General features: G+C 54.2%; 1 protein-coding gene across 2 annotated transcripts in view; it reads left to right on the top strand.

Annotated features, from left to right (window-relative positions):
- Positions 1–22,948, top strand: part of ARVCF (ARVCF delta catenin family member) — a 129,846-nt gene that overhangs the window by 74,076 nt on the left and 32,822 nt on the right. For both annotated transcript variants that reach the window (XM_036766813.1, XM_036766819.1), the window contains 5 exons: positions 4,270–4,769; positions 6,866–7,049; positions 15,046–15,163; positions 16,241–16,412; positions 19,521–19,538. In XM_036766813.1, the coding sequence (XP_036622708.1) occupies positions 4,270–4,769; positions 6,866–7,049; positions 15,046–15,163; positions 16,241–16,412; positions 19,521–19,538 (992 nt within the window). The remainder of the gene's footprint in view (positions 1–4,269; positions 4,770–6,865; positions 7,050–15,045; positions 15,164–16,240; positions 16,413–19,520; positions 19,539–22,948) is intronic.

Here is a 22,948-nt window from a genome sequence, read left to right on the forward strand (position 1 = left end):
CAACAAAAATTCCCCCACCCCAGTCTTCCTTCCTTCGGGCTAAACAGCCCCGGTTCCTTCACCAGTCATCATATGTGACCACAGGATTCAGAGCTGGAAGGAACTTTGGAGATTATCATGTCCAACCCCCTGATCTTACGGAGAGGGAAACTGAGGCAGAGAGGGGTTAAGCCACTTGCCATGGGTCATATAGGGAGTGTCAGAGGCAAAATTTGAACCTGGCTCCTCCTTAACTCCAGGTTCAGAGACCCGTCCCCTCCACCATCCTGTGTGGAGCAGGCCCTGCCCGTGCTGCGTGTCCTGAGGGAGGCCTCTGAGGCCCCTTTAATGGGCCTGAGCCAAGACGGCCTCATCTTCATTTTCTTTCTGCATACACCCTTCTATGCACATGTTGTTAGTTGTTGGGCTGTTTCAGTCATGTCAAACCCTCCATGGCCCCGTTTGGAGTTCTCTTGGCAGAGACGCTGTAGAGGTTTGCCATGGCCTTCTCCAGCTCATTTGACAGGTGGGGTAACTGAGGCACACAGGGTGAAGTGACTTGCACAGCTAGTAAGAGTCTGAGGTCAGATTTGAATTCAGGTCTTCCTGACTCCAGGCCCAGAGCTCTATCCACTGCACCACCCAGCTGTCCAATGTACATGTTGCCTTCCCCCATTTAGAATGGAGGCTTCTTGAGGGCAAGGATTATTTCACTGAGGAGAGGGATGTTTGTGTTCCTTGTTCCGGTGCCTGGCACACAGTAGGCGCTTTATAAATCCCGGCTGATTAGCCCCATCCAAACCTCTCCTTTTACAGGAGGAAAGGAAATGACTCTATCATGTTCTCAAGCATGTGTGCACCGGCCATACTAAGACAAAAAGGAAGCAGACCTTGCCCTCCAGAAGCTTACCTTCTATCTGGAGGGACAGCACGGATGTAAACCAACAGATGCCAAATCCGTGTGTGGTACCTTCTGTTTGGGGCGGGCGGAAGGGAGAGGAAGCACGCGTGACCGGCAGAGTCCGAGGTTCCTAAACATAGTAAAGCGGGAGCGTGAACCCAGGTGATCTGTGTCCACATGTGGCAGTCTTTCTGCCACCAGACAACACCTATCTCCAGCCCCCTCAGCAGCACTCTGTGGTCTATTAAACAGTCCCAGCCCAAGCCCACCATTCAAGGCCTTCCACAATTTGGCTGTATCTCTCAACTGCATCCTAACACAGACTCCCAACTCCAGCCACCCTTTCATGAATGTGTTGCCATACTTTCCCACCTCTGCACATTTGTTCCCTCCTCCAGGGATTCCCTTTTCCATTTCTACTGGTTCGAAATCCAACTGGTCCTTCAAGACCTAACTAAAGTGCTGCCTCTCCTTTCATGAAGCCCTCCTTGATCATCCCTTTGCCTTCACAGTCTCGACCCAAAGCGAGCTCTCAGATCCTCTGAATGCCCCAAACCCTGTGTTGACTTCCGTGCTCGCCACCTCCCGCCTACTGGCGTGACTCCCCTGCCATGGGGCTGTGAGCTTCATGTGCGGCAGGGCTAGATTTCCTTCACACCCATCTTTGCCATGCTCTCTCTGTCCAGCGCAAGACTCTGTATATAGAAGGTGCTCAAAGAGGGTTTGTTGAATGAACAGTGCAACGATCCAGAGCCCAGACAGACCAATGGGGCCCATGTCTCCTCAGTTTCTCTCTCTGTCAGCCCTGAATTGTGCAACTGTCTGGGGGAGGCTGCCCAGGGCTGAGGGTCAGGTTTGAATTCAGTCTCTGCTCCTGACTTGCTGTGTGACATTGGGTGAATCCCTGCCCTCTCTGGGCTTCATTTTTTAAGTGTTATTGGTTCCTTTTATTTGTACAGACACATTCCCCACATCGACCCTTCTGGATGAAGCCATCTGGGCCTCAGCTTCCCAAGAGTACTCGACCAGAGCAGGGGCCCTTCCCCTCCTGGTTCCCTGGACTCCTCTGGCAGCCTGGTGAAGGAGCCTGTGGGTGATCCTTGCTGAGAGTCTTTTGAAATGAATAAAACAAAATACTGAGAATGATGAAGGAAACCTGCTCTGCTGAAACACAGATGTCAAAATACGTTTAAAAATAAGTTTACGGACCCCGGGAAAGAGCCTAGGGAAAGGGAAGGGTAGGGAACAGGTATTTATTAAGTGCCTACTATGTGCCAAGTACTGTGCTAAGCACTTTTTACAAATATTATCCCATCTGACCTCATAACAACCCTGGGAGGTAGGCATCCCATTCTACAATTGAGTAAATAGAGGCTGAGAGCAGAGTCACAGGTCAAGGAAGGGGCTGAGGCTGGATTTGAATTCGGGTCTTCCCGACTCCAGGCTCCATCCACAGTGTCATCTAAAATGAGGGGCTCAGTCTTGCCATCAGAGGAGGGCCCTTCCTGATTTGCAGGGAACGTGCTCTGCAGACTAGCTTTGGGGAGTCTGGGGAGGAAGCATTCAACATGGCAGCCCCTGGGGCTTCGCGGCCTTGGCTGCCGGCCTGCTCTGCCTGGTCACTTCTGCCTTGGGTTTTCATGCTCCCTTTGGAAGGGGAGAGGCCGCCATGAAAGGGGCTGGCGTCCGGGGACCCTCTGGGTGTTCCCGTCCCTACGGCCACATCCTGCTCCATGGAGGGGATCCCCATGTGCTCAGAGATCTCAGGGCCTCGGCCATGGCTCCTGCCTACACCTTCTGGCTGGTACCACCCACCTCTACCTCGATGCCCTATCCTCCTCCTCCCCTCCTCCACCTCACTGCCCTGTCCTCCTCCCCTCCCCCACCCCCACCCATGGCCACAGCTCTGCCACACCCTGGGTCAGCTCTCCCAGACCCCTATAGGGACCGTTCTGTCCAGATGGGTCATGGTGGTCACTCCATGGGGGCATCTCCTCTGCTTTCATACCCATCTCTGCCTCAATATTCCAGGCCAGGAGAGGGGATGCAGAGGACAGCCCCTCACCCCTAAACCTTTAAACCTCGCAGCAAGGTGGGGGGCTGCAGTGGAATGATAATAACGACATCGAGATAGCACCTTAAAAGGGGCAAACCTGGGGCAGCCAGGTGGCTCAGTGAGTAAAGCACCAGCCCTGGAGGCAGGAGGACCTGAGTTCAAATGTGACCTCAGACACTTGACACACTTACTAGCTGTGTGACCTTGGGCAAGTCACTTAACCCCCATTGCCCTGCCCTCTCCACTCCAAAAACTATTTTAAAAAATGCGTAAACTTTACAATTGCTGTCTGCCCCGGTACGTAGGTAGGTGCTGGCCCATTTTACAGATGAGGAAGCTGAGGTAGGTGGAATCCAAGTGACTTGTCCAGGGTCACCCAGCCAGCCGGGCTCTGAGCTCTTCCTCTGCACCACCTGGCTGCCTGGGGAAGCGTCCCACCATCCATTACATCCCTGCCCATGCCTTACATCCCTGCCTGTCCTGAAGCTAACTAGGGAGCAGTATACAGAGTGCTGGGGAAACATAGGTTCAAATCTGGCCTCACGTGTGCGCCATTTACATGTCCCCGGGCATGCCACTTAAATGCTGTCTGCCTCCTCAGTTTTCCTGTCTGTGAAAGGATAGTAAAAGCCTCTTCCCCGGCATCATGATGATAAGATGAGTGAATGCAGGCACAGCTCTTTGCAGACCTGAAGTGTGACATAAACATGAGCTGTTATCCTCGGACCCAGCCTTGGACGCCACTCCCACCCCGCCCCAGCTCTGCCTCTCATTTTGACAACTGAGGCTCAGAGACAAGTAGGAGCCTTCTCCAAGGTGATACGCTGAGGCTGTCAGAGAGCTGGGGCTTGATCCCAGGTCTTCTGACCCCTCACCCAAATCTAAGTCATCAACGAACATTTATTAAGCGCTTACTGTGTTCCAGGCACAGTGCTACATACTAGAGATACCAGAAAGGCATAAAAGTCTGCCCTCAGGAGGCTCCCAGTCTAACACACACAAAGCAGAGCCAAGGGCCCCAGTGGGGGTGGGGCGGGAAGGGAGCCTGGAGAGGAAAGAGGATCCGCCTAGCCTGGGCACTGGCCTTGAGGTAGAGGTTCTGGGAGGGAGCGGCCAGTCAAAGGAAGGCCACGGCTGTGGAGTCCCATAGCCTCTCCCAGGCTCTGTGAGATGGTGGCATTCTCTAAGGAGACCCAGGGTCCCAGGAGCATCATGGGGGGGATCTGCCTTCCAAACAAGCCATTTCCGGGCCCTGCCTTCCCCTTCTAGGCCTGGGCATCAGGGTGCAGGCAAGGGGCTTCTCACCTGCTCTTGTGTCTCCATCCCTCCTCAGAGCCTACGATGAGCCAGCAGAGGGCGAGATGATCGACGAGCGGATCCCCTATATCCACGGGGGCTATGCTGCCCCGCTGGCCCAGCCTGAGAGAGGCAGCATGGCCAGCATCGACCGCCTGGGCAAGAGGTCGCCCTCCATCGACAGCATCCGCAAGGACCCTCGGTGGCGGGACCCGGACCTGCCAGAGGTGATCGCCATGCTCAGCCACCCCATTGACCCGGTTAAGTCCAATGCGGCCGCCTACCTGCAGCATTTGTGTTATGAGAATGACAAGATCAAGAAGGACGTGCGCCACCTGAAGGGCATCGCCATCCTGGTGGGGCTGCTGGACCACCCCAAGGCCGAGGTGCACCGGCGGGCCTGCGGGGCCCTGCGCAACATCTCCTATGGCCGGGACCACGAGAACAAGGTGGCCATCAAAGGCTGCGACGGCATCCCGGCCCTCATCCGGCTCCTGCGCAAGACCAACGACATGGAGGTGCGGGAGCTCATCACTGGTGAGTGCCTTCCATGGCCAGCCCCGATCTCAGTCCTTCTCTTACCCCGATTCGGGTCCTGGGCTCACTCCCCAGCAGCTTTGACCTCCTTCCCACCCCTTTCTCCCTCTTCCTTTTTATCTATTCCTTATCTCATCCCCTCCTACTCTGTCTTCCTCCCTGACCACATGTAGGGAGTGGTGATGCGGCCAGCCCCAATCTTAGCCCTTCTCTCACCCTGATTCTGGTCCTGCGCTCACTCCCCAGCAGTTCTGTCCTCCTTCCACCCCTTTCTCTCTCTTCCTTTTTGTCTATTCCTTATCTCATCCCCTCCTGTTCTGTCTTCAACCCTGACCACATGTAGGGAGTGGTGACATGGCCAGGTATGTTGTGGCCAGTGGCACCAGAGGAGGCTATCTTGATACCCTACCCATTAGCAACAAAGTTTTGGTTCCATTTTGGTCCCAGCTGGAAATTGGTGTGGAAGGGTTGGCCAGGGCGTGGGTGAAATGGGACTCTCCAACAATTACTGTCTATAATATTGAAATATGTATAGTCAGCTCCCCATCCCTGGAGGTATCTGAGCAGAGGAGGCCCATGCACCCTGGATGTTATAGATAGAAGGCCCTGTTTCATTTGCATCCATCACCAGTAGCCACTCAAACCAGCGTGATGGGATTGGATTCTTACACTGGGTGGAATCAGGCGCTCCCAGGGAATCTTGGTGATGGGACTAGAGCCCTGTGTCAGCTCCATCAGGCAGGTGCTGGGCCCGCCCCCACCCCCGCCCTAAAGGCCTCTGAACATCCGAGTCATTATGGGCCAGTGAGGTTAAGGAAAGGTGTTGTGCTGGGCTCGTCCTCAGCTAACCCCTCCTGGTTTTCATGGTCCTGTGGCTCATGATTCCAAGGCTCACAGAATACCTTGTTCTGTTTGGAGGGAGGGAAGGGGGGAGTGTGTGGATTCTTTCCCCCATTTTCCAGCCAACAACACTGAGGCTCAGGTTGGATGACCTTGTCTGTGGATGCCCACCTAGAGAATGTCAGCTGGCATTCAGGTTCTGGTCTCTGGTCTCTTTCCAGCCTGCTTTCCATTAGACTGCCAGGGAATCATTAGAACAGTCATGATGATTGCTGACATTTATTTTAAAAACAACCCACCCATTCCTAGTTTTATTTATGAGTTTAATTAGTTTTTTTTTACTTTCAATTTCATTCATCTCTCCTTTGATTTTCAAGATTTCTATTTTTGTGTTTAATTGGGAGTTTTAAAATTTTTAACTGATGTTTCTTTAGTTCCATTCGAATTCACAATGTCCTTTATACCCAGGATCTGATTTGAGACCCACAAGGCCTTGTGAGGCAGAGGCCATTCTTATCCTTCTTTGTGTTATAGACAAGGAAACTGAGACCCCCAAGTCAGGTGACTTGCACAGGGTCACTCGATAAGTCTGTCAGAGGCAGGATTTGAACCCAGGTCTTCCTGCCTTCAGATCCCTGTGACACACAGACTGACGTGAGACAGCCCTAAAGGAACGTCTGCTCTTTCAGGGGAGGCAGCGATGGCCAACTGGAGCAGAGGTGCAAGGTTCCCTCTGTCTCGTGGTAAATGCTGGGCCTGATGAGTTACAAAATGTTTGGTTGTCTCAGTCCATCTGCTCAGGAACCCTGCGAGATCTGTAATGCAAGTATTGGCATTGCCCCGTTTTACAGACATAGTCGCTGAGGCCCAGAGAAGCAAAGGGACGTGTCCAAATACCGTCATGCAGTTAAACTAGTATGTGCCTGAGCCAGAATTCACAGCTGGGTCCTCCGGTGCAGTTCCCATGCGCATTGGTGCTACCTCCCTGCATGTGCCTGGGTGCCAAGAGTGCTCTGAGGGACCTTGGGAAGACCACCTTCCTCAGGGTCATCTGGCCTCTGCTTTGAGACCTCCAAGGATGGGGAGCTCACTACCTCCTGGGACAGCCCGTTCTCCTTTGGGATGGGTCTCGTCCAGGCTAAATGAGTCTCTACAGCCTCTCCTGACTGCTCCCGGTCCTGCCTCAGAGCAGACAGAGGCCCACTTTGAAGTGCTCCGAGGTGTTTTCTGAACCATCGCCACCTTCTGCCTTTCAGGCACGCTGTGGAACTTGTCTTCCTATGAGCCCCTCAAGATGGTCATCATCAACCATGGCCTGCAGACGCTGACCAATGAGGTGATCGTCCCCCACTCGGGCTGGGAGAGCGAGCCCAACGAGGACTCAAAGCCGCGGGATGCCGAGTGGACCACTGTCTTCAAGAACACGTCGGGTTGCCTCAGGTAAGGTCAGCGGAGCAGATGGCCCTGCCAGGTACTGGCCATGGCCAGGGGAAGAGTGCTGGCCAGAGAGAGACAGAAGGGGAGGGGAAGAGAGGAGGGGGGTGGGGAGAGAGACTGAGAAACAGAGAGAGTGAGAGAGAGAGAGAAGCCCAGAGGCCACCACTCATTCATATAGGGGTGGTCTTGTACCAAGTCCCTTCTCTTATGGCCTCAGTTTTCTCATCTGTGAAGTGGGATCGGCAGTGGCCCACGTTTCTGTAGCATTTACCGGCATTATCTCAGTTGGGCCTTGCAGCCACCTGGAGGCAGGTGCTGTTATCATTTAACAAATAAGGAAACTTGATGATCATATATGTAGTGTCTGAAGGAACCTAGGGACCTGGTGGTTTGCGTGTTCTTTGCCCCCTTAGAATGTCAGCTCCTCGAGGGCAGGAGCCATGTTTCTTCCCTTCTCCGTGTCTCCGGTGCTTAGCCCCATGTGTAGCCATCAGGTTAGTACACGAGCATTTATTTCGTGCCTGGGCATATAATTAGGGCTTAATAAATGCTTGACTCATTGACATCTAGTTCAACCCTATCATTTTATAGATGAGGAAACTGAGGCAAAAGGGGGTTATTTGAATGAAAAAAGCATTTATTAAACAATTACTGTGTGCCAAGCACTGTGCTAAGCTCCTTTGAGCCCCTTAATTTAGTTGTTATCAGCCGCGGCCTACAGACACTGACCAACAAAGTCATCCCAAAATCAACTTGCATTGAGGGCAAGGGCGAGAAAATAGGTATATACAAATGTGAAAGCAAAGATAGTGTTGCCCTTGAATAGCTTTTATTCTAAAGGGGTAATAAAACACAAAGAGGAATGATGGGCAGGGCACTTTGGTCCGGAAAGTTAGGTATTGTGAGTGGGGAGCAAATTGACACGTCCTGTCCAGGCACAGTGGTGGACTTGATCTGATCTTGGCCCGTGGTTACGAAGTTGACGAGGGGGTAGAAGGAGGAAAGGTTAACTTCTGCCAAGGTGACATTGACCTACTAATGACTGCTACCGGTAGTAGTTCTACTAATACCATCTAACTGTATCATTGCTCAGCCCCCATCTCTCTGCCTCTTCTAGAAAAGAGGTTCATCTGCCATGACCATGGCATGATACATGGAGCCAAGCTGGCTCTTGGTGATCACCGCTTCCTTTTCTAGATGTTTCCCAACTATCTTTTTAATGCTTCCTTCTAGAATTTTCCCAGGAATTCAAGTCAAGTTCCCTGGCCTGTCATTAGGGACAACACTTGCCTTTCACTCATCCTGTAATACTTCCCCTGTATCCACAGTCTTTTGAGTATCACTGATAGTCGCTCAACAGTCACATGAGCCAGTTCTCTCAGGGCCCTGGGAGCTCGTTCGTCTGGGCCAGAGGGGACTTGGATTCATCCAGGACAGTGAGGGCTGCTCTGTGGCCCCCTTTTCATGGCTAGAGTACAGACTCCTCGTACTGGTTCTTCTACATTTCCGAGGATGACATTAGCACTGGGTCCAGGCAAGATTAACCCGTCTTCATGGGGCAGAGGGAAGGAAACAAGCATTCATTAAGTGCCTACTATATTCTGGAAACTGTGCCAAGTACTTCACAAGTGGCCCCTCATTTGTAGATGAGGAAAAGCTCCAGCCCAGAACCTTGGGGTCTCCCCTCTCTGCCGGGTTGTAACCCTGAGCCAGTGGGGATCTGCTTCCCGGATGCCGCCTTGTTTCCTCTCTGCCTGTGGGGGCCAGTGGTCTGGATGGGTCAGTCTGACAGGCCTCCCCAGGCCAGTGGCTGAGGGTCTGAGCAGGTACCTGCCACTGCCCCAGGGAGCTGAAGGTCTGGAGCAGAGGGGACCCATTGTACTGGAAGGGAAATGGGCCCACAGGGACAGACTCGTCTGTCAGATCAGGCAGTTGGTACAAGTGGCAAGCTGGCACTGCTAAGAAGGCACCGTATCAGCTGTTTGTTCAACTGATTAAATCACAGAATGTCAGGGCTGGAGGGCCTTAGAACAAGGGATGGCAGGGCTGGGAAGGGCCTCAGAACAGGGGATGGCAGGGCTGGGAAGGGCCTTAGAACAAGGGATGGGAAGGGCCTCAGAACAGGGGATGGCAGGGCTGGGAGAGGCCTTAGAACAAGGGATGGCAGGGCTGGGAAGGGCCTCAGAACAGGGGATGGCAGGGCTGGGAGAGGCCTTAGAACAAGGGATGGCAGGGCTGGGAAGGGCCTCAGAACAGGGGATGGCAGGGCTGGGAAGGGCCTTAGAACAAGGGCTGGGAAGGGCCTCAGAACAGGGGATGGCAGAGCTGGGATGGGCCTTAAACACAGACCACTGAAAGGGTGGGGTTTTTTTTGCCCTGGCCATGGTCCTTATTAACTAGGGTCCCTGGAGTCAGTCAGCAAGCATTTATTAAGCTCCTACTGAGCCTAGGGGCAGCTGGGTGGTGCAGTGGATAGAACTCTAGGCCTAGAGTCAGGAAGATTCATCTTCTTGAGTTCAAATCTGGCCTCAGACACTTACTAGCTGTGTGGCCCTGGACAAGTCACTTCACCCTGTTTGTCTCAGTTTCCTCATTCATAAAATGAGCTAGAGAAGGAAATGGCAGCCTACTCTAGTGTCTTTGCCAAGAAAACCCCAAATGGGGTCGTGGAGAGTCAGACATGACTGAAATGAGTGAATAACAAACAAGCGATGGCACGCGAAGATGAATAACGCCTGCCCGCATGAAGGTTACTCTCCATCAGGGAGAGCAAACACATTTACATAGAGACAAAGCACACAGAAGGCAGCTAGGCCTGGGGGGAGCAGAAGGGGCTCTCTGTAAGAGATGGTCCTGGAACTGAAGCGGGTCAGGGATTCTGAAGGGCGGGGGCCATTCCTGGCATCCAGGACAGCAGGACCATGAAAGGGCAGGAGGACAGTGGAGGCCGATTGGCCGGCCAGAGCCGAAGCACAGCGTACATAATCACCTTGGAAAAGTAGGTTGGGCCCAGGTTGGGAAGGACTTCAGATGCTCAGCGGGAGCTCGTACTTCTTCCCAACAGCCATAGGGAGCTGTGGGAGCTTGGGGAGCAGGGGAGTGACCCTGTCAGGCCTGGGCTTTACGAACCTCCCTGGCAGCTCTGAACCTAATGACCAAGCAGGTGCTCACTACTGAGGGCCGGGCCCAAAGAAAGGGGAGGCAGGACCCTGGTCAGGTGTGGGGGTCAGGACCAAGCTGGAGAGAGGAAGATGATTTCCATGAATGGAAAAATTTCCTACCAGTCAGCACTGTTTGGAAGTAGATGCCTTGGAGGTAGTGAGCTCCCCGGCCAGGAGTCTTCATACAGGGGCTGGAGGATAGTTTGTTGGGGGTGGTCTAGAGATGATTCTTGTTTGGGGCTGAGTTTGACTTCCAGCTCTGGGATTCTGGGAGTTTGCCATTCTAGGAGTACCCCAGGAGCCAGCTTGAGAAAGGCAGGGCCAGGCCTTCTACCCCAGGCCTCTCGATGGTCACAAGGCCATAGATTTAGAGCTCGCAGGGCCCTTAAGAAACCCCCAGTGCCTGGCACATAGTAGGTGCTTAGTAAGGGTTTATCGACAGACTGATTGATGGATGGTCCCCCTCTCCTCTGCCGCCTCAGGCCACATGAGGCATCAGGATTGATAACCTGGGAGTGTCCAGAGGAGGGCAGCTAGGGGAAGGGCCTTGAGGCCGGGTCATTTGAGGACCCACTGAAGGGAGAATTGTCTTCCTGGGCTATGTCTCATGTGGAAGACAGCTTAGCCTGTTCTGCTTGGCCCCAGGGCGGGTCAGAATTAGGAGCCGTGGTGGGTGCAGAGAGCCAGACTTTGGCTAAATATAAGAAGCCCAGCTAATAACACAAGCTGCCTCACAGGGGACTGGGCTGCACGGGGCCCAGGATGACCGATGGCCAAGGCTGGGCTGCCCCAGGGGCTTGTGGGAGATCTAAGCCCTCTTCCCCATGTCCTCCAGCTGTCATCCTCTGGGGCATCTCGATACAAAGCTGGGGGACCCCAGAGGCCATCTGCTCCACTTTACACATAGTGAAACTGAGGCCCTGGAGGAACCTGGCCCAGGTCACATGGGCAGAAACATCTGAGGTGGGACCGGAACCCAAGTCCTCTGGCTCCGGAGGCGGGTCTCTGTCCGCTGCTCAAGCCTGAAACTTCAACTACACTCTCCCGGGCAGCTGCCTCCGGAATCATGGGGGAGGGCATGCAGGGAGCCAAGCAGGCAGATGTCCGGCCGCTGCCAGGTGGTCCATCCTAGAAACCCTGGCTGGCCAAAGCAGGCTCCTCTCAAAGGCCGGCACCCACTTCCCTCTGGGCAAGACCAGTGCCCCGCTTCTCGCGCCAAGGCCATGTCTCCTCATTAGCGGCTCCCCCTCCACGCTCCCACCCAGAGAAGATGAAAAATGGGTCATTTCTTTGTTAGTGAATCTGCATGATAAGAGCACGGGACCCCACGGGCATCTGAAGGCCTGGATTCAAGTCCCAGACTGGACTCGGAGTCCAGTCTCTCATCCCCCCTCTGGGCCTCAGTGTCTCCATCCGTTAAACTGAGCAGATGCAGGGAGGGAGGGTTGGAAGGAAGCATCTGTGAGGCCCCTCCCAGCTTCAGATCCTTTGGGATAATTGACATCACGTCGACTCAGCGTTGTCTTGGAGAAAAATGATGATGTCAGGGTGGGGGGCCTCTTCATCTTAAAGGGCTGGCCGGAGGACCGAGCAGGTGGTGGGCCCGGGAGCAAGTGGGAGGGAAATGTCCACACCAATGAAGGCAGTGGAGAGAGTCCGCAGTGTCCCAGCTTCAGGGCAGGAAGGGGCCTCAGACGGCATCTAGCCCAGACGCCTCTCCATTTACAGAAAGGGGAACTGGGACCTGAGGTCCAACAGGGAGTAAATAAAGGAGGTGTGGTTTAAAGTCCAGTCCTCTGACTCTGAGCCTGGCTGCTCTGTGCTCGCGATGCCAGCTACCCCCTGGAAATAGCCCAGCCCCCTGCCGTAGCCTAAACCCCGGAGCTTGTCTCCCTTAGCAAGACTTTGCCGGGCTTTGGCGTCTTGACCAGAGCGGATGTCCAGCAACATCTCCAGCCTCTCTTGCTCCCTAGCCAGGGTCACTGTGCAGCCCAGACCAAGACAGCCCCTTTCTTGGGGCCTCGGTTGGGTTCCATTGTCCCTGAGACCCGCGGGCCAGATGTTGTGCAGGTCTGTTTTATATTCTCTATATTTTTCAAGGAGCACAGGCCTGTGCTAAGGCAATATAAGGGGCCGCTAGGTGGCGCCACAGTGCACAGAGTGCTGGGCCTAGGGTCAGCAAGACTTTTCTTCCTGAGTTCAAATCTGGACTCAGATACTTAGTAGCTGTGTGACCCTGGGCAAGTCACTTGACCCTGTCTGCCTCAGTTTCCTCATCTGTAAAATGAGTTGGAGAAGGGAAGGGAATGGCAAACCACTCCAGTATCTCTGCTGAGAAAACCCTAAATGGGGTCATGGAGAGTTGGACATGACTGAACAACAGGCAGTGTAATGTGGTTACTCAGAGTTATGATACTTATTGTAATATCAGTCAGCTGGTCAGTCAACAAACACTGGCCCCTTGATCCACCCTCTTCCTCTAGTGCCGGGCCTCCATCCTTCCACTTCAGGCCTGATGTCTGACTCCATCCCATGCTAAAATGGAGTGCCTTCTTCCCTGGGCCATGCCCCTCACCTAGAAGGAGGCGGGAGGGTGGGGTCCCCTCAGTCCCTCTGCCCCCTCTTCGGTCCCCCCCATCATACCTTCCCCAGCAGGCTTCTTGTGGGGACAGCCACATCCCTGGGTTTGCAGGTCCAGGTTTCTGGGTGGTGAGCAGGATGGGGGCCAGGAGAGGTGCCCTGGTCCTGGGAAGGATGTCACCCCTGCTCCTCTCACCCTCCAAGAAGCTGGCAGTGAGGCAGCCAGAGGCAGTTCAGGCCTCAGTGGAGAGGCTGCTTCCCACCCAGAGGCCACGGCCCCTGCCCTTGTGTTCCACCCTGGCCAGGCCTAAGGAGATAGGAAAACCAGCTGGGCCTGCTCCTCCCTCAACTCTGGGAAGCTCACCCCAGGGGTCAGCGCCCCCTCCCCAGGAATGCTTTGGGGAAGGGAGCAGAGCCCAAAGTACTGGCCTGACTGGGAAGGAGGCAAAGCTGGGAGGAGACTAAGGGAGGGGACCAGAGAGGGAGTGTCCAGCCTGACAGCAGAAGGGCAGGGCTGCAAGCCAGGAGCCTGGACCCCTGGGTCCCAATTTCAGCCCTGTGTCCTCTGCCAAGTCCCTTCCTGGGAGAGACAGGGAGCAGCAGACAACAGGGAGCATACTGGGCTGAATCCTGGCTTCAGCCTCTAGATCATCTCCCAATCTGTGTGACCTAAGCCTCTCTGGGCCTCAGGGGGACTAGGCCAGGTGACCTGAGCCTCTCTGGGCCTCAGGGGGACTAGGCCAGGTGACCTGAGCCTCTCTGGGCCTAGGGAGGGAGGCAGGCCAGGTGGCCTGAGCCTCTCTGGGCCTAGGGACGGGGACTAGGCTAGGTGGCCTAAGCCCCTCTGGGCCTCGAGGGGGCTAGGCCAGGCGACCTGAGCCTCTCTGGACCTCAGTGGGGCTAGGCTAGGTGACCTGAGGTCCCTCCTGATTTGTCTGTGCTCTTGCAGTCTCTCAGCACCCTTGGAAGGGTGTACCTAGGGGAGCTGCTATTCTGTAAGCTCTTAGGGGCTTGACTTCCCTGGGATTAGGAATCCAGGGACGATCACAGAAAAGGCCATTTTTGGTGTTTAGGGTTTGGCTTCTCCTTTAGTCACAGCAGTGTGCCTGGCTCTGAATTCTCTGTAACCCTTTTCATTTCTAGGACTAGGACCCTGTGGTGGATGGCACCAGGGACTCATCAAGTCTCTAGGCCTCAGTTTCCCAGAAAGCCCAAAGGGGAGCTGCTGTTCTATAGGCTCTTAAAGCCAAGCCTTTGTCTGGCCCGGTGGAAAGACCAGTGGGTCTGGTGTCCGAGGATGCCAGGGTTCAAATCCTCTCTGACAGTTACTGCCTGTGTGACCTTTGACAAGTCACTCCCCTTCCCGGGTCTCAGTTTTTTCATCTGTGAAGGGGGCTGGACAAGAAGGCTTGTGAGGTTCCTCTGATACTCGGGCCTCAGTTTCCCCATCGTTATAGTTCAGACTGAATGCTCTGCCGTCTCTTCTGGCCCTGACTCTAGAATCCTATGACAAAGTGGGCACTATAACCCTTGCCCAGCCGACCTCGGAAAGGTGTAATGAGGCCACTTGAAAGCGTTGGCATTCAATGCTTGTGAAGTGGGAGGATGTGCGTGGCCCAGTCTAGACACGGGCACTGGACCAGAGCGAGTTTATTCCTTGCTTTGTCCTGAGCTATAGGCTCAAAAATCTAGAGCTGGGAAGGGGCTCCAGGCCACCCCATCCCCCTCATTTTGCAGAGAAGGCAACTGAGGCAAAGTGATTTACTGGTCCAAGGTCACACAGGTGGTAAGCAGCAGGGGCTGTATTCAAACCCAGGTCCTCTGACTTCAAAGCCAGTATCCTCTCCATGCTTGACAGTGATATGAGAAAGGAGGGAGGGTGTGCGGTAGAAAGAAGGCTGGGTTAGGGCTTAGGAGACTGGCCTTCAAATGTTACCTTGGGCTCTCTCCACCTCACCCTGCCCCCTCCCCAAGGTCGTTCCTCAGACCCAAGTTGGAAGGCACCTCGGAGTCCGTGGAGGCCAATCCCCTCACTTTATAGCAAAGCTGAGGCCCAGGGAGAATTGGTCTGCCCGGCGTCTCACCAGGACAGAGTGTCAGAGCTGGGATTGGAGTCCAGGCCCTCTGACCCCAGAGCCCGGGGTCTGACCACTGGCCCAGCCTGCCTCATTCCCTAATCGGAGCTGGTTCTCCTGACTTCCAGGCCTCCGACTTTCCAGAGGCCCAATGAGCTAATGAGATTCCCTCACCCTCCCCAGGAACGTGAGCTCAGATGGGGCAGAAGCACGCCGGAGGCTTCGAGAGTGTGACGGGCTGGTGGATGCCCTTCTTCATGCGCTGCAGTCGGCCATCGGCAAGAAGGACACGGACAACAAGGTGGTGATTCCAAACTGCTTGGGGGGCTTAGGGGTGAGGACTGGGGTGACCGCCCTCCCTCAGGGGCTCCGGGGACACAAGTCTCACTCCTCCTTTGGGTCAGGGGAGGACAGGCAGTAGAGAGCAGTCAGCCAGCGTTTATTAAGTACCTACTGTGTGCCAGCGCTGGGGAAACCAAGAAAGGCAAAATCATTGTCCTGGCCTCCAGGAGCCCCCAGCCTAATGGGGGAGGTGACCTATAAGTCACTAGGCCTGTGGAAGAGGTTAAGTGTAATTGGATGGTGACCCCATAGGAAGGGCCGGGGTTTGAATCCCAGCTTCACTTATTATTAAGGGAGGGGGGGCCTTTGCCAGGTCGTTTCCTGTGGATCTCAGTTTCCTCATCTGCAGTGAGGTGTTTGGACCCGATGTCCTTGGAGGTGTCTTCATCCCTGCCCAGATTAGGGCCGGTACCCTCTGAAAGTAGGGTTCTCATGTCCCAGTATGAAATACTGAATCCAGGGTAGAACCAAGAACAAAGGAGGAAAGTTCAGAGGTCAAATTAGCTTCAATATCAAGAAAAACCTCCCTAATACTGAACACTGTCCAAAGGGGTTTGGGCAGCCATAGCAGGTAGTGAGCTCCCCGTCCATGACGTCTTCAAAGCAGTGGCTGGCTGGCCATTTGTCAGGAGTGTTGCAGAGCAGCTTCTCAGGCAGGTCCAGGCCAGAGGGGTGGTGTCTGAGCTCTCTTCCAGCGTTCTGGGATTCTGGTGGGGTCTTATTTTTAATCTGGTCAGGCCAGGGAGTGGGGAGTGGAGGAATAGTGAAAGGGCTCAGTGGGAGGTTCTAACAGGATGGAACCTGGGCTCAGGGAGGTGGAGGAGGCTTCGGACTGAGAGTGTACAAGGCTGGATCAGAGGACTTACATCTAGGGTGTTCTATGCTAGAATTACTTAATTGGGAGGGAAACTGGCCTCAGAATAGGGGATGTCAGAGCTGGGAGGGGCCTTAGAACAGGGGATGGCAGGGCCGGACTATGTCTTTGAGACGCTCATTTTCTGTTCTTTTCCAACCTCTTCCCTGTCCCTCTCCCCAGTCGGTAGAAAACTGTGTGTGCATCATGCGTAACCTGTCCTACCATGTGCACAAGGAGGTCCCAGGCGCTGACAAGTATCAGGAGTCGGAAGCCAGCCAGGCAGCTAGCACGGGGGCCCTGCCCCGGAGGAAGAAGGATGATGCCAGCTGTTTTGGGAGCAAGAAAGCCAAAGGTGTGCTCGGGGGCTGGGCCTGGAGCCCTTGGGGGCCCAGCAGGGCAGGGCAGGAGCCTTGGTGGCCCTCTGGGCCCTGGGGTGGGCTGGGGATGGGGCTGGCTGGCTCCCTGGGCTGTAACTCCCCACCACCACTGGCCCAGCTCTTTCCCAGGTCTCAGGATCAGGCCCAGGGGCCACCCTAACCCTCCTTGGCCCAGAGCTTTCAGCATGGTTGTAGGACCCAGAGTTAACGCTGTCAGCAAGAATTTCTGTCCAATGTCTGACCACAGCCATTCAAGGTGGTAGTTAGTGCCCTCATTCCTGTCTGACAGATGGGGAGGCCCCACCATGCCAACGTGACTTTCCTAGGATGGTCTGTGCTCCTCCTCCTCTCTGCCCCCTTCCTCACCTTCCCTAGCCCTCTGCAGACAGAGGGGCAGCATCTCCTTGTTAGCACGCCTCCTGATTGGCCCAGAAATGGGCACAAGCATGCTCTGGTATTGACCCCCCAACATTGGCCCCCATGGGGCACGAAGTACCTGGGACTTGAGGTTTGGAAGGCCAGTCTCCCTCACCCAGCTGTTCCCAAGATTCAGGCAGGAGATTGTTTGGTCAGAGGTTGAGGGGATGGGTCCATCTGCTTCCCCTCCAAGGTCTCCTAGGCCTTGAGGTGCCCTCCCATGAGCCCAGGGTCTGTTTCCCACTTGGCCAGACTTCTTTCTCTGAATCAGGAGTTGGAGGGTGATATGAGGCTATCCCAGCTGGCATGGCCCTGCCCTCAGATGGGAGAGAACGTGGCCTCTGACGGGGTGAACCTGACCTCGGGGACACCTGACCTCTTCATATAGGGGATGCTGTCCTCAGGTGGTGGCTCTCCATGCTGGGGGGAGATGCTTCTCCATCTCAGACCTTGGGCCTCCAGCCCCCAGAGCCCCACTGGGACAAGAAGGGAGGTTGGTAGGATCCTTGGGGTGGGGGAGGGTGTTTCCCCTTCCTTGAAGGGCCAGGGAATGTCCTTTGTGCTCTGGAGAGCTGAGGGGCATGGCAGGAGCTGCTGAGGCCTGACCATGCCTCCCCTCCAGGGAGGGCCTTCCCCCCCCCCACAGGCCCCCTGAGGGGCTCACACTGTTCATCCTTTCTGTCCAGAGGGACCAGCCCTAGCCCTCAGGCCTCACCAAGCCCCAGGCAGCTGCATCACCAGGGCTGTCCCCAGGCCCCACTCCTTGCCAATCATGGGGGTTGAGGCCCCAGACATCCTGAATCTTCCAGGTCCCTAGGTCTTGCTTGGTTGCCTGGTGGCTGAGATCTGCTGCCTGCCTGCCTCCCCTTTCCTTTCCCTCACTCCCTGCCCCACCTCAGTGGATGCAACCATTTGTACCCGCCTCTTTGAACTGACTCCCCTGCTGCCCTCTTCTGCCTATCTCCTCATACTTCACATCGGAAGAGTGCCTTCTCCAGAGTTAATCCACAGGGAATGACAAAAAAATAATAGCCACCATTTACATCATGCTCACTCAATGTGCCAAGAACTGTGCTGGGCACTTATTTGATCCTAACAGCCCTGGGGAGGTTAGTGCTATTATGAGCCCCTCTTACAGTTGGGGAAACTGAGGCAGGCAGATTAAGTAATTTGTCCAGGGTCCCACAGCCAGGAAGTATCTGAGGCTGGGCCCAGTGCTCTAACCACTGCACCACCTAGCTACCACATCCCAGGGCTGAGGCTTTTGAGAAGGACAGAGGACGTGACCTGACTCCAGTAGCCCAGTCAGTGTACAGACAAGCAGTTTCCCCTCCCAAACCAAGGTTCCCCCTTCTCTTGGACTCAGGTCCTCAGGCCTTGCCAGCCATCCTCACTCCCCTGGGGGGTGCTATTGGTCCCCTCTCCTCCTGTGGTCTCAGAGGAGAAATTCGCTGCCAATTCACACCCAAAACAAATTAGGATTTGTGTACCCGGGCCTTCCAAGATGTCCTCATTGGTCCATCTTCCAAACCTCTGCTCAGTCATGGTTGCTTTCCTTGCTGGTGGTTAACTGTCCTAGGGGAACTCTTAGTGGGCTAGAGAGAAGACTTGGTATCAGGAAAGCCTTCCAAACAACTGGAGCTGTCCCAAAGTGGAATGGATTGCCTAGGGCAGTAATGAGCTCCCCGTCACTGGGGGTATCCAGGTAAAGGTGCTGGATGACTGTTTGTTGGTGATGTGATAGAGAGGATCTTCCATCAGTGGATTGGACCCAAGGCCTCCTGCTGCCCCTACCCCTTAACTCCTCAGTTTCCCCTTAACTCCTAAGAGACAACCAAGAAAATCCAGATGGGCAAATAGGACAGGCTTCTTTCCCATTACTTGAGAAAGCCAGAAGAATTGAGCGAAGCCTAGTGGAGAGAGAGCTGGTCTTAGCATCAGGACACCTCCTGCCTCTGATCCCTGAGGGCTGCATGACCCTGGACAAGTCACTGAAATTGTCAGTGCTCTGGTCCGTCTCTAAAAGAACAGTTTTGTGTCCAGGATGCCACTGAGAGCCAGTGTGGTGAAGCCCGTGGAGCCCTTCTCAGGGTTCATATTTTTAAATGAGTAAATAAAATCCACAGGACTCCAGAGGGAACTATAGTACCAAGTATAGTAAAATGCAATCATAGAAAGATAGAAGAGCTCAATTCCCCACTATTCCCTGCTTGTTGGGGGCAGAGCAGGTGGCAGCCTGTATTGGTGGAGGGAATTCCTTACCCTGGTGAAGGCCACCAAGCCCAGGACTCACCCAGCCCCCAGGGGTCCCCCAGAGTTCACCACAGTAAGACCCCCAGCATCTCAGAGCCCACCCAGCAGGTGGCACTCTGCCCTGCCTCCACGCTTCTTCTCTCAGGGCTCAGCAGGAGCAGAATTCTCAGCTGCATCTGGTGGTGAAGGTGGCCAGAGCAGCCCTCCCACCGGAGGCCAGCAGAGAGAGAGCCAGGACTTGGGTGCTGGGGAAGGGCATCTCCTGGGGCACTGTGGGGAGAGCAGGCCCAGCCCGGGGTGGCCCGGGGGTGGGGGCGGGGAAGCCAGGCCCTTGGACCAAGCCTCTCACCACCGCTCTGTATTTCTCCTTTGTACGACTCTGTTTCCTTCTCTGCTGCTTTTCTGGTCCTAAGAGGATTGGTTCAGTCAAGGTGAGTTCCTGTGTCCTTTTCTCTCTGTTCTTTTTCCTTCCTTTGCTGTCCTGGGGCCCCTGGCGGCAGAGAGGGTCGGGATGGAGCTGAGCTCTGGCCACATCTGTCCAGCTCCCATCACCAGGCACAGCCCTGCTCTGAAGTAGAGTTACAGTGATTTAGAGAACTCAGAGTAATCTATCTCCATGTCACGGTGAGGCATGAGAGGAAGCCGTTAATGGAGGAAGATGAAGTTCAGTAGTGATAAATGTCAAGTTCTGAACTTGGATTCAAAAAGTCAATTGCAGGGGCAGCTAGGTGGCGCAGTGAGTAGAGCGCTGGCCCTGGAGTCAGGAGGACCTGAGTTCAAATCCAGCCTCAAACACTTGACACACTTACTAGCTGTGTAACCTTGGGCAAGTCACTTAACCCCAATTGCCCTGTCTTCCCCCCTGCAAAAAAAAAAATAAGATGTATAAAACACTAAAAAAAAGTCAATTGCACCAGTATGGAATGGGGGAGAGATGACTCAACAAACCAATTCATTAGAAAAGGATCTGGTGGTCTTAGTCAACTGTAAGAGCAATATGAGTCAACAAGAAAAGATAGAAGGCAAAAATTAAATAAATAAATGAATAAATAAATAGATAAATAACTAAATAAATATTACCTTGCACTATTAGAAGCAAAGAGCCACTGGGTGGAGAATAAGGAAATAGTCAGCCCACTGCTGCCCCCTGCCTTAATCAAACCCCACATGGAGAATCACGCTCTGTTCTGGCTGCCACATTTTAGAGGAGTCTTTGACAAACTAGAGCTTGAAACAGGATGGGGAAGAGACTGGAGAGAAGAACTGAGAATATTTAGGTTGGAGAAGACAGGATTGGTGTCTTTAAGGCCCATCAGGTGGCACAGGGATTAGCCTGCTTCAGCTTGGCCCTGGAGGAAAGAACCAAGAGCGACTGGTGGGAGTGATAGAGCGGTAGATTTCAACTTGATTGGAGGGAAAACATCTCAATTCAATTCATCTTATGAGAGCTGTTACAGTGTGTGGGGTGCAGTGGGCTGCCTCCCCATCCCTGGAGGTCTCTGAGCACAGGATGGGCGCCCCCTACAGGGAGTGTTACCGAGGAAATCTTGTCCCACTGTGATTGTCCACTGAGGCCCCTTCCAGTTCGTTCATTCTGTGGCTCTAAGGAGTCCTGCCTCAGGGAAGCCTGGAGCCACATGGGTCACCAGAAGGATGTTGGCACTCAGGCTCTGGCCCCAGCAGCTCATTCTGTCTTTCATTTGAACTCTCCTTGGCTCGCTCTCTGCTGGAAATTGGGGCTGGATAGTATGGAGGGTACTGAGGGCAGAGCATAGCAAGGACCGCACCCCCCCCATCTCCCAGAGGATGCCTGGCCAGCCCTCCCCTCTCCTGAGGGGAAGATGTTACTGGTCTGAGCCCCAAGCCCACTTGCTGTGGGACATTCCCTCGATGCCACCTGGTCGTGGTGCCAAAGACCCAGGGCGCTGTTTATACTTTCTCTTCTCGGCATCGCCTGGCAGGATGTTCACCAGCCTCCCTGCAGGTTTTCTCTTGTAGAGCTGAACTTTCCCTTGTGTAACTCCAAGCAGGAGCTTCCTTTGAATTCTCCCTTTGGGCCCCCAGTGGCCTTTGTTCCTAGGTCCCTTTGGCGAGGCTGAGAGGGCAAACTCCCCTGGACCTGCATCTGCCCTCAGCCTCCTGAAGCTTTCCAGCGTATTGTTCCTGTGTGATTGATCCTACCCGTGCACCCAGGTGCACCAGAAAGAGGGCCCTCACTTTGTCACCATGTTCAATTGCAAGCAAGGACTGAACCTTCTGCGTCTCTAAAATGGGTGTGAGAATACACTGAAGCCCAATGGAATCATAGGCATGGTAGATAGAGACCCATCTTCCTGAGTTTAAATCCAGCCTCAGATACTCACTAGCTCTGTGACCCTGGGCAAGTCACTTAACCCTGTCTGCCTCAGTTTCCTCATCTGTAAAGTGAGCTGGAGAAGGAAATAGCAAACTGCTCCAGGATCTTTGCCAAGAAAACCTCAGGTTGGCTCACAGAGAGTAGAACATGACTTAAATGACTAAATAGTAACGCCTCGAAGGACATTTGGGGCAATGCATGTTTGTAAATCTTAAAATGCTGTATAGAAATACAAACTGTTATTATTCAGGTTTATAACTTTTAGACATCATGCCATTGTCTTGGCTCAGGGCTAGAGGGCTAGAGGGCAACAACTCTGGAAGGGCTGAGAGACTGTTTCTGATTCAGTAGCTAGCACTTGGCCTTCAGAAGGGCCTGGTTAGGAGTTGAGTTCAGCACCATGGCTAGCGGAGTGCCCATCTTGGCTAGGACCATGGCTAGAGAAGGCAGGTTAAGTTCAGCTGGGCTGCAATTGACCTCTAAGGACTGGTTGGGAGGTGGGGGGTGGGTGAGTGGAGGAAGCAGGGAACCTCAGAGACTTGGGGAACAGGAAGAGAGGTGGCTGCTACAGGATAGTCATTATTAGACTTATCATGGCCACGCAGCGACATTCGGTTGTTCAAAGAACAAGATTCAAACCCAGGGAATGTTTCAGGGCTTGTGAAGGGTCTGGCTGCATTATATGGGCTCCCCACAAGCCCTCCCAGATATAGCTACACTTCTTCGTGTCAGGCTTAGCCAGTGCCAGGCTGGGAGGCGGGGAGCTGGGTGTGTGCCTATATTGTCCCTTTCGTTAGGTGGCATCTGGAGCGTTTCCTTTGGTGGGGGCCAGCCTTGTAGGACAGACAAGTCAGGAATAATGAGGCCTTCCCCCGGTTGTATCTTGGAGATCTAGACTGCCTTCCCTCTAATTCCCAGGCAGTTTGAAAAGCCCCAGTTGGAGCCCTCAGGGTTCGGGGTGGGATATCTGCTTAGACAAAGCGCTCCCTCCCTTTTGTCCTGGCTGGGGCCACAGCCCATGTTGGGGCTATCCTTGGCTGTTAGCCGCCTTCCCTCTTAGCAGACGCCTTTTAAGGGTTCACATTGTATTCTCTTGCAGCCAAGGGCCTCTCCTCTGTGTGAGACTATTAAGGATCTGGGGACTCTGGCATAGGTGGGAAATTAAGCTCTTGGGCTAGGTGGGCTCCCAGGCTGGCAGCACTCCTGCCCCCCTAACTGGTCATTACCAGATATTCCAAAGGGAGAGATTTTCACCCAGTGCTGGTATCAATGCGGGTCAATCCTGTCCAGTCTGGGTCAGTTTGGGGAGGCAGGCAGTTTTCCTCGAAGGGGCCTGGACAGGGAGTTGGGACAGCCCAGCTTCTGGGCCTGGCCAAGGTGCTACGTGACCCCTGGCTAGCTCCCTGGGGAGATCTCTGACCCTCGTTTTCCTCATGTGTAGACCTGCTGGCCAAGGTGGTACCATGGGAAGGTTACTGGCAGAAC

Source organism: Trichosurus vulpecula, chromosome 1, assembly GCF_011100635.1.
Source record: "Trichosurus vulpecula isolate mTriVul1 chromosome 1, mTriVul1.pri, whole genome shotgun sequence".
Lineage (NCBI taxonomy): Eukaryota > Metazoa > Chordata > Mammalia > Diprotodontia > Phalangeridae > Trichosurus > Trichosurus vulpecula.